This window comes from Panthera uncia (assembly GCF_023721935.1).
Source record: "Panthera uncia isolate 11264 chromosome C1 unlocalized genomic scaffold, Puncia_PCG_1.0 HiC_scaffold_3, whole genome shotgun sequence".
In the NCBI taxonomy this organism is placed as follows: domain Eukaryota; kingdom Metazoa; phylum Chordata; class Mammalia; order Carnivora; family Felidae; genus Panthera; species Panthera uncia.
The window spans coordinates 60,530,729-60,541,506 of NW_026057584.1; the positions used below are offsets into that span (position 1 = coordinate 60,530,729).

At 39.2% G+C, this 10,778-nt stretch overlaps 1 protein-coding gene across 2 annotated transcripts in view; it reads left to right on the forward strand.

The window, feature by feature from the left end:
* Positions 1 to 10,778, forward strand: part of SLC25A12 (solute carrier family 25 member 12) — a 126,845-nt gene that overhangs the window by 109,872 nt on the left and 6,195 nt on the right. For both annotated transcript variants that reach the window (XM_049615522.1, XM_049615521.1), the window contains one exon: positions 8,911 to 9,051. In XM_049615522.1, coding sequence (XP_049471479.1) covers positions 8,911 to 9,051 — 141 coding nt within the window. The remainder of the gene's footprint in view (positions 1 to 8,910; positions 9,052 to 10,778) is intronic.

A 10,778-nucleotide genomic window follows, 5' to 3' on the forward strand; every position in this document is an offset into this window, starting at 1 on the left:
ATAAATATTTACAAATGTTATATATTCTTGCTGTATTGACTCTTTTATCATAATATAATGCCTATCTTTGCTTGATTAACAGTGTTTTAAAGTTTGTTTTGTCTGATAAGTATAGCCACTCTGGCTTTCTTTTGGTTTCCATTTGCATGAAACATCTGTTTCTGTCCTTTCATTTTCAGTCTGTGTGTGTCCTTACATTTGAGATGAATCTCTGGTAAGCAGCATATAGATGGGTCTTGTTTTTTTATCCATTCAGCTTCTTTATGTCTTTCAGTTGAAGAATTTAGTCCATTTATGTTTAAAGTAATTACAAGTAGGTGTGTGCTTATTGACATTTTGTTAATTGTTTTCTGGCAGTTTTGTAGTGACCTTCTGTTCTTCTTGTTCTCTCTTCTTGTGGTTTGGTGCCTTTAGTGTTATGTTTAGATTTCATTTTCATTATCTTTTGTGTATCTACTATAGGTTTTTGCTTTGTGATTACGAGGCTCACCTATATCAGCCTGTATGTATACTAGTCTATTTTTTAAAATTTTTTAATGTTTATTTATTTTTAAGAGAGAGAGAGAGAGAGACAGACAGTGTGAGTGGGTGAAGGGCAGAGACAGAGGGAGACACAGAATCTGAAGCAGGCTCCGGGCTCTGAGCTGTCAGCACAGAGCCCAATGTGGGGCTCGAACTCGTGAACCATGAGATCATGACCTGAGCCGAAGTTGGACTTAACTGACTGAACCACCCAGGCACTCCTATACTAGTCTATTTTATGTTGATAACAAGTTATGTTTGAATGCATTCTAAAATTCTACATTTTTACTACGCTCACCTCCAATTTTATGTTTTTGATGTCACATTTTATATCTTCTTATTCTGTGAATTGTTGTAGTTATTTTTACTGCTTTTATCTTTTAACCTTCATGCTAGCTTTATAAGTCATTAGTCTACTACCTTTGCTGTACATTTACCTTTACTGGTACAGTATTTACTTTCATATGTTACTTTGTTACCCAACCAGTACCCTTTCTTTTCAGCTTAAAGAAGTCCCATTAACATTTATTTTTAGGCTAGTTTAGCAGTGATGAGCTCCTTTAGTTTTTGCTTGTCTGGAAAACTTTACCTCTCCTTCAATTCTGAATGATAATCTTGCTAGCTAGAGTATTCTTGGTTGGGAGATTTTGCTTTCAGCACTGAATATATCTTTGCCATTCCCTTATGGCCTGCAAAGTTTCTGTTGAAAAATCTGCTAATAGTCTCATGGAGTTCCCTTCTATATAACAGGTTCTTTTTCTGTTGCTGCTTTTGAGATTATCTCTTTAACTTCTGAGATTTTAATTATAATGTCTCTTGCTTTGAATCTCTTTGGCTTCATCTTATTTGGAACTTTCTGGGCTTCCTAGATCTGGGTGTCTGTTTCCCTCCCCTGGTTAGGAAAGTGGTCAGCCATTATTTCTTCAAATAAGTTATGTCTCTTTCTCTCTCTTTTCTCCTTCTAGGAGAATTTTGTTCTGCTTGATGTTGTGCTATGAGTCCCTTAAGCTATCTTCACTTTTTTCCTTTTGCTGCCCTGTTTGGTTGAGTTCTGCCCTGTCTTCCTGGTCACTTATCCTTTTTTTCTGCTTCATCTGGTCTGCTCTTGAATCCATCTAGTTTATTTTTCAGTTCAGTTATTGTGTTTTTCAGCTCTGTAACTTCTTTTTTGTACTTTTTTACATTATCAGTCTCTTTATTGAAGTTTCTTCATCTATTCTATCAAGATTCGTGAGCATATTTATGATCATTACTTTGAACATTTTATCAGGTAAGTGACTTCTCTCCATTTCATTGTTTCTTTCATTAGATATTTTTTTCCTGGAATTTTATCTTATTATTTCATTTAGGACATATTCCTGTATTTCCTCCATTTGTTTGACTCTGTTTGTTTCTCTATCATGAGCAAAACAGCCATCTCTCCCAGTCTTGAAGAAGTGCTCATAGGAAGACTGGGGATGTGTTTCTATCTGCTGTCTGTGTATCCTGGGGGTGGTAGTCTGTCAGGAACTGTCTCTCCAATTGTTTTAGTCCTGTGGACCCCAGAAATGCAGGCCTCCTGACCACTACAGCCAGATGCTTGTCAAGGGGCATCCCCTGTGCAGACTGCTTATACCCACTTGCTTTGGCAGGGCCACAGGAGAGGGCAGGGCCAGGGCAAGCTCACTTGCCAGGTTTAGCAGGACCAGGGCTACAGAAGAGGGCAGGCCTGGGGTAAGGCTGCCCACTGGGTTTAGGCAGGGCAAAGCTGCAGAATAGTGCAGGGTCAGGGCAAGTGATGCTAGCAAGGAGAGGAAGAATGCAGGACTGATGCCTACCAGTGCCAGCACTAGCAAGGCAGGAGAGTGCACAACCTGTCCCCAGAGAGGATTCCAACAGACCCTTGTCCTTCCAGCAGATACTTTATGTCTAGCCTATGGATTTCTTTCATGTATGTCTAGGTGCCCTTTAAGCTGTTTCTTTTACACTGGGTCCCAGGGTGAATGAGTATGTGCACAAGCCCTTCAAAAGGGGAGTCTCCGTTTCCTTCAGCCCTTGGGTCTCCTGGAAGTGAGCCTCACTGGTTTTTAAAGTCAGACATTTTGGGGGGCACTTGGGTGGCTCAGTTAGTTGGGCATCCGACTTCGGCTCAGGTCATGATCTCGTGGTTCGTGGGTTCGAGCTCCGTGTCGGGCTCTGTGCTGACAGCTCAGAGCCTGGAGCCTGCTTCGGATTCTGTGTCTGTCTGTCTGTCTGTCTGTCTTCTCTCTCTCTCTCTCCCCCTCTCTCTTCCTCCCCTCCTCATGCTCTCTCTCTCTCTCAAAAATGAATAAACATTGAAAAAAAATTTAAAAAAAAATAAAGTCAGGCATTTTGGGAACTTGTCTGTCTAGTACAGGTCCCAAGGGTTGGGGTACCTGATATGGGCTCGAACCTGTTGCTTGTCAAGGATACACTCTGTATTTGTGATTTCACTCTAGAATGGGTGGGGTTTTTGGCAATACTGCATCTCTGCCTATTATACCTATCTCCATGTGGCCTTTTTATCTGTTGTGGAGGAGCTGTTGAGCTAGTTTTTAGGTCTTTTTTGGAGAGAATTGTTCCATATGTAGTTGTAGATTTGGTGTGTTCTGGGTTTTCTCATACTATCATGTTGACCTGCCCACTCTATGGTTGTTTTTCAAAGAAAAGGTTACGTAGAGTTTCTTAGACATATCTGTAAACTTAAATGGGAAAAAAATTAATGTCTTTCCAAGAGAAAACGCAGAAGGTTTAACAGTCTAAATAGACTAACCTATATGTAGTTTTTAAACATCTCTCTGGTAAGTACCTGTTTTTATGTTTAAACTCTAACCAGAGCACTTACCTGCCTGATCACATTAACTCTTTCAGGGAGTGTATACTTCTGAATGGGTAGAAGTCATACAACTCAGGGTGTATTTATTGTTCAGCAGAAGGCTAGTGTAATCTTAATGTGTTGCAGATATTCTTAGCCCTGTGTGAACATACCTCCTGAACAACATGTCCCTTCCCTTGATATCTTGCTTTCAGTCTACAGTGCTCTCACATTAGTGCACAAGAGCTCTGTGAGGTATATTGGGCTGTTGTTGGGATCCCTATTGTCATATAGGAAACCAAGGAATGGGAAGGGTATGACCTATCCAGGGTTACAAAGTCAATGACACTATAGGTCAACAAACCTAGAATCTTTCCACTCTTCCATGCTTCCTCCCTTCAGTCTATGCATGCACACACTGTAGGTGCAGCAAGAGGTCCATTTGTTAGTTGGAGCATCTACTGACCCTAGGGCCAAGATTTGTAGCTAGCCAGCTCATTATACTGTGTCTTCCTCAACAAGCTGAGTTTGCACATCTCTAAAGAGTTGTTTGGGAGCAGTCTCTCCACCTCCCATCCCCCCAATCAGTGTGTTCCCAACTTGATGCTTGCGTATTTATGTGAACACATACATATGTGTACAAGTTCAAAGTCCATATATATTTATGTCAGAGGGGCTCACGATAGATACACAGATTCTGACTCTTCCTTTACTCTCGTTAGAGGTATGTGTAGTTTTATCTATTCATATCTTAACACCCTCACATATATTAGTGACTCAACAATGAGCAAATTGTACTTTAGTCCTTTTAAGTTATCATGGCCCTAGGCTATTTTAGAAAGAACCATTAATATTTCCCATTGCTTTATAAAATATGTAAGAATGTTTGGTTGATGGTATCTGAGACAGAGTCACTGTCTGTTCCTATACTTCTGGAGTCAGTCCTGGTGACAGTTAATTCTGTGACTTTTATTTGTTTGGCTATTTTAAATGCACATAGTTTGTACATCTGCTCAAGTTCCTGGTGTGGCCTTAAACTGAAATTAGATTTTCATCAATATCTGTAAGGAAAGACTTTATAATGAATTGTTCAGATTGTGGTTAGAGGGAAATATTTCCAAACTACAGGAGAAACAGATCAAAGAAGAAAGTAAACAGGAGACTTGGCACGAGCAGGGCCAGGTCCTCCTGCCTATTTGTGGACTCTGCCCCTGGGGCAGGATTGTGAGGGCAGGAGGTTGAGCAGGCCTGATCCTGCGTGCAGCCCCTTGGCCTCGGGCACATCAGAGGCTTGGTGACATCTCAGTTTTCCATCCTTTTTTCCTGACTTTTGCTGTCCACTTTAGTTGGTTTATTTTCTCATTAAGAAAAAATTTATGTGACACAAGATTGAATGGAAGTGTTTACATTCTTTCTCTTTCTGTTATATATAGATAACCTTCATTCAAAATGGGAGTTGTTCTCTTTTGTGTCATTTGTAATTCAATTCTAGAACAAAGAAACAACTTAGTACTGAAAAGTGAAAGCTTCTAAAACAGTTTTAATATCAATGCTTGCTTCTTTCTATGAAAATAGGCAACAAATTGGAAGAGGGAAATTTAGCAAGTAGAAGTTTAAAAGTTAATTTTGATGATTTGATGAGTGAAACAAGTTCCTCAAAGGTATTGTATGGAATGGTGTTATCTAATGTAAGCATCAGTACAAGGAGCAGCAGGATCTCAGATGAGACCGTGTCCACTTAAGACTGTATAGCTGTGTATCATCATAATTTAATTTGAAATTTTATATATCTTGGTGTCTGTTATTTCAGATCACTATCTATATTTGGTTACATTGTTTGATGTTCATACCTAAATAGATGGATAAGCCTGTTTAAAGTTTTGGATCCACAGATAACTAGTGCTAACTAGTTTTTAAAATGCATTCAACGTATATAAATTACCAAATTTATTCTGGGGAAGAATGTGTGAGAGAGGACATAGTCTATAAAAGAAGTCATTGTTTCTAAGACCAGTTCTGTTTCTCATTATTTTTTTCTATTTTTTGTTTTTGAGCAGTTAATACATTTCATGATTCAGAATTTAAAAGGTACAATAGGATATGCTTTCAGATATACATTTCTCTTTCCAGGAGGCAACCAATATTTTCATCTCTAAGCCATTCTAATTTTGATGAACTTAGGTTAATTTTGACATATTGGTCATCAGTGGATACCTATATTTTATGTTTTGTTTACGTTGGCATGATTTTATTATGATCCTATTACCTGATCAAGAGCATATAATTGTTTCCACTTAACTCTTTCCTTACTTGGGCATTTACATTCTTTTGTTTAATTTATTGCTCTTTAAAGTAGCAAACATTTGCATATTTGTAAAAAGCAAAACATATGGGCATATTTGTAAAAATATACTTTTTATTCTATTGTAAAGTTATATTTTTATTTCACAATTTAACACTTCTGAAATTCAGCATATTCAATGATTATATTTATTATAACCAGGGTTTTTTCCCTGTGAAAAGCTGTTTTTAATGTAATAATATTACTTAAAATCAGTAGAGCCTTAAAATAGAAATGATATTTTCCTATATTTGTGTTTCAGAGTGGAAACAATTAAGAATGTGATAAAACCTGGGGCACCTGGGTGGCTCAGTCGATGAGTGTCCAGCTCTTGGTTTTGGCTCAGATCATGATTTCACAGTTTCATAGGTTCAAGCCCTACATCGGGCTCTGCTCTGGCAGGATGGAGCCTGCTTTGGATTCTTTCTCCCTCTCTGCCACTCCCCGATTCGCACTGTCTCTGTCTCTCTCTAAATAAACAAACTTCAAAAATTTTTTTAAAAATGTGGTAAAACATAATCTTTGTTCTGGGTCACTAGATTTCTTACTAGAGCAATTGAATTAACTGCAGGTTTTATCCCCCCATCTCATGTTCCCAGTTTAGGTCAATCTCAGAGTTCGGAAAAGGACAGCACATATTTGCCATGTGTGTTTCCCTTTAATTGTTACGAAATATCCAAAGTTTTAGACAACTTAAATAGTCATTTTTATTATTTTTTAAATTATTCAATGTTTCTGGATAGTATTTGCCTACATATTCCTGGGTCTATCATAAAATGTAAGTAAATTTTAATAAATATCATAGAATATAAATAAATATAATAAAATACAAAAGTATAAGTTTTACCGCATATACAGACTTGTGCAATTGCTAGATGTTTTCCTCCTTCAAATATAGTAGAGTATGTAGGTGTGAATGAAACTCATAGATATGTGCCTTGCTATAGTGTCATTGCTTTGTTGTTTAATGCTCGCTTGTCAGATGTATGTATAAATCCAAATCAGTTTAGTTTTGTCATTATGTCCAGTGCATTGTCAGGACTTAGTATGCATTCTGGGTAACAGATCTTCAAAGCACACAACAGTTAATGTGTTACACGTTACATGTACACTGAGAAAGAAATGTGAAGAGATGTTAAAGGAGTGCAAATCTCAGTAAACTGGCAGTTATTTCCAGAAGGGTGTGGCGAGCCGGGGAGGAGGAAGTGTGGGCTGGGAGACTGCTGGTTGGAATACTCTTGCTCTGTGGGATGTTTTAATTTACTAATGATTAAAAACATGGAAGAACTTTGTATTTATTTAAACATGATGTCCATATTTAATGTGAGGATCACCCAAGGTTTGACATCATCTGGTGGTGACATCATCTGGTTTGGGGGTTATAATCAAAATTTGTGTTTCTGTTATTATTTGTTTAATTCTGCTTTAGTTGAGAACGTAAGGTGCATTTTCCCAAAGATGGTCTTTGCAACCATTATTTAAACAAGAGATTTCAGGGAAGTAGTAAACTTTTTCAATTCGTTTGGTCTTTAATACTAGCTGCAGGAGCAATTACTTGGATTATCATTTTAACATAATTTTTTACCCAGAAATCCTTTTGAAAGTATTGTTTGCTTAGATTGAAACATTGAAATGCTTCCTTCTGCCTGCAGTGCAACAGATTAAAAGAGGGAAACACAGGCAAATCAACATGTAAAATTGGGTCACGTATCATTTGGGGACTTGTGTGCCAGTGGTCTGGATTGTCGACTTGGGAGCTGCAGGAGACCCAGAGGGAGACAGCAAATTGCTCGCCCCCTGTGCTTGGTGGACAAAAAGGGGATTAGGGCCCTGGGGGATCCAGGACAGTAAGCTGCCCACGAAGTGGAAAGGAATCTCGCGTCAGTGTTGGCAGTCGTGGATGTCATGGATGGGAGTGAGGGGTCAGGATTGGAGCAGGCGTAGTTGAGGGGTTTCCAGCTCCGGCCAGTTAGCAGAATGGCTGAGACTTGCTGCCCCGTGAAAGTAGGACTGGAAGGACTGTGGGTTTTAGATAAATGAACAGGGATGGGGGTGAAGGTAGAGTGTTGGGTTTTATGGCTATTGTTTGCAATATTTCTATACCTGTGGAACTATAGTGCCCCAGTGAGGCCTTTACTGTTTCCTGATTCACATGTGACTTGCTGTTGCAGTGAAGTTATGATTATAGAATATAATTATGACTATATGAATATGGTTATGATCATGTAATATAAACAGCTACAGTTCAGATGAAGATGTGCAAATGAGATTTTTTCACTTCATGGAGATGTATATATTTATTTGTTTTAACAAATGTATTTTTATGTATCCATACACATACACACACCCATATACATTTTTTACTTTCTTACAAAAACTAAAAAAAAAAAAAAAAAAGTTGGTAGCAGTTTTGTTAAACATTCTTCTTTTTTTTCTCCTCTACTAGTTAACAGATTTCAGATGCAAATACACCCTCATTATCCAAATTCAAATCCCTGTCACTCATCACCATTGTGGAGTGTGGCTTTGATTTGCCAGTTTTGTACTCGTGGTAACTAGAGGTTCCACTTCCTAGCAGTTTTTCTGGTTTTGTCTTAATACTGAAAGTGTCTTTCTACATTCTCTCCTTTTAGCTGTGTATCTGTCTCCAGAGTTTTGCTCAGGATAATATATTTTAGAATTTGAACCATGGGAGACCTTTTCCCCTCTGACTTAAGGCACGTCTGTGGGAGCGAAGTTGTGTTAATTGCTTTACAATCCAAGGCAGTGGAAATGGGTGGCTGAGCTAAAAAGAATGACTGCTAAGAAAAGAAAAAAAACAACTGTAGATCCAAATTTTACCTCCAGCTTACAAAAGATACCAACCAGTCTTCTACCATCACTTTCCCTTTCATTGGGGAACTCCCCACTGCCTCATCTGGCTTCACTTTTGTTTTCCAAATGAGTTTATTAGTTTTGCCATTTTGGGTGCTGAGTTGACTCTGGAAAAACTGGTCTGAGAAATACTCCTGACATTTCAGATAGAAACAAACCCAGACATAGATTGACTTGAATTTGGGACCATCCCTGTGGGCCCCTCCATTATTGGCCGAAGCGTGGGACTCTCAGTCTCCTGTAAAGAGGGAAGAGTAAAGTGGTACCATGTAGAGGCTTTTCTGGGTTTTTCTTGGTTACACTGTCAGTCGGTCTCTGATTTGGAAATCTGCTTCTGTCTCTCCTCCCTTGCCTACAGGCTGGCGGCTCTCAAGTCATCTTTACTAATCCATTGGAGATAGTAAAGATTCGCCTACAGGTAGCTGGAGAAATCACCACAGGACCCAGGGTCAGTGCCCTGAATGTTCTCCGGGACCTGGGACTTTTTGGTCTGTATAAGGTGGGTAGATTCGCTTGGGTTATCTCAGTAGACAGCTTATAATGTACTCAATAGAACCGTGAAAGAATGTGGAAACCAGGCTTCTCCCTCCAAACTGGAAAAGTAATTTTGTCCAGCAGGGTAGTCCCTTGAGTACAAAATCAGACAAAAAGAAAAAATCAGGACACTTCTATTAGAGGCAGTGGGATATACAAACACACTCTCCTGTTGTCATCTTCAGGCTTTTATGAGGCTGCCAGCAGGGAGGCCAGCACTGCAGACCTGCTGGCTTTAGGCTCACAGCCTTTTATTTGACCACAGGTTTGGGAAAAGTTTCTTTGGTGTTCTCTTTGGGCTGGTTTAGGACTTCAAAATAGTCTTGTGTTTATTTTGAGTCTGAGTTATCTCTATTGTTATCTTCCCAGTAGGAGCTTCTGTTTGTCTTAATAATTTGACCACAGTGAAACAGTAGTAGAGTTTGGTAGAATTCAGGTCTTAAGAAGTTAAGTGGTAGGATTTGTCAATAATGAATTCCATTCAAAAAAAAAACAAAAAAAAAACCCAGAGTGTACTGTACTTTAGCAGAATGCCAGTCAACAGATTCCTTCCCTGCAGGTATACTTACTCCCATCATTACAGATCAGATGTAATGGAGCAGAAGCTATTATTTTTCTTAAACAAGGAAGAGTATTTCTTTCCATTCTTTTGCCTGGTATAAGAGGGGAATACGTAAATTTAGCTGCTATTAGACAACTGTGTTTCCACAGCATCTGATTTATTTATAGATCTGTTGCTGTAGAAATGTGTAAATTGGCTTCTGGAGCTGCAAATTAGAAATTAGAATTTCTCTAGATTAGATTCACACAGGTACAGGGCTCTTGGGAGACCAGTAAACCAATGATGCTTGAATCTTGGGAGAGTTCTGTATACATTCCCTCCCCTCCACCCGCAATTTCCATCCTTTTTTTGGAATTACCTTTGAGAGCTAAATTTATTGATACTGTTTCTGTCTGTATCATTCTTCAGAGAGTTCTTGGAATTTTTTTTTTTTTTTTTTTTAATGTTTGAGTTTGTCTTTTGAAAACAGAACCGTTAGGGAAACAAGTGCTAAAGACAGTGTATTTGCCTGGCTAGATAAAGCCCTGGGCAGTAGAATAGCATGGGCTACTAACCAAGCTGAGGGAGGCATTTATTTTGAGCTTTCTACTCCCGTGGAAACTTCCACTAAAATAATTTGTCCTAGTTCCCCACCCCCGCCCCTCCTCTGCTGTTCAGGACATAGGGGCCGAGGAGGGAAGATTGGTGGTTTCTTTTTTCCCCTTTTGTAGAATAGTCACCTTTCTTTTCCACTGCCATTGTCTGTAGCTTCTTAACTGGTACTTCATGGGTTCTAAGCTGTGTAGATTGAATTGGTGAATTTCCAAGTCTGTTGCCACTCATGTCCTTCCCCATTGCATCCACCAAAGCCACACGGAACAAGCAGCCTGGAAGTTTGAGAATTAAATTTTTTTAACCTTAGAATCTGAATCTGGGGGTGCCTAGGTGGCTTGGTTGAGCATCCAACTTTGGCTCAGGTCATGATCTCACGGCTCATGGGTTTGAGCCCTGCGTTGGGCTCTGTGCTGACAGCTCGGAGCCTGGAGCCTGCTTCAGATTCTGTGCCTCCCTCTGTCTCTTCCCCTCCCCTGCTTGTGCTCGCTTTCTCTCTCTCTCTCTCTCTCTCTCTCTCTCTCTCTCTCTCTCTCTCT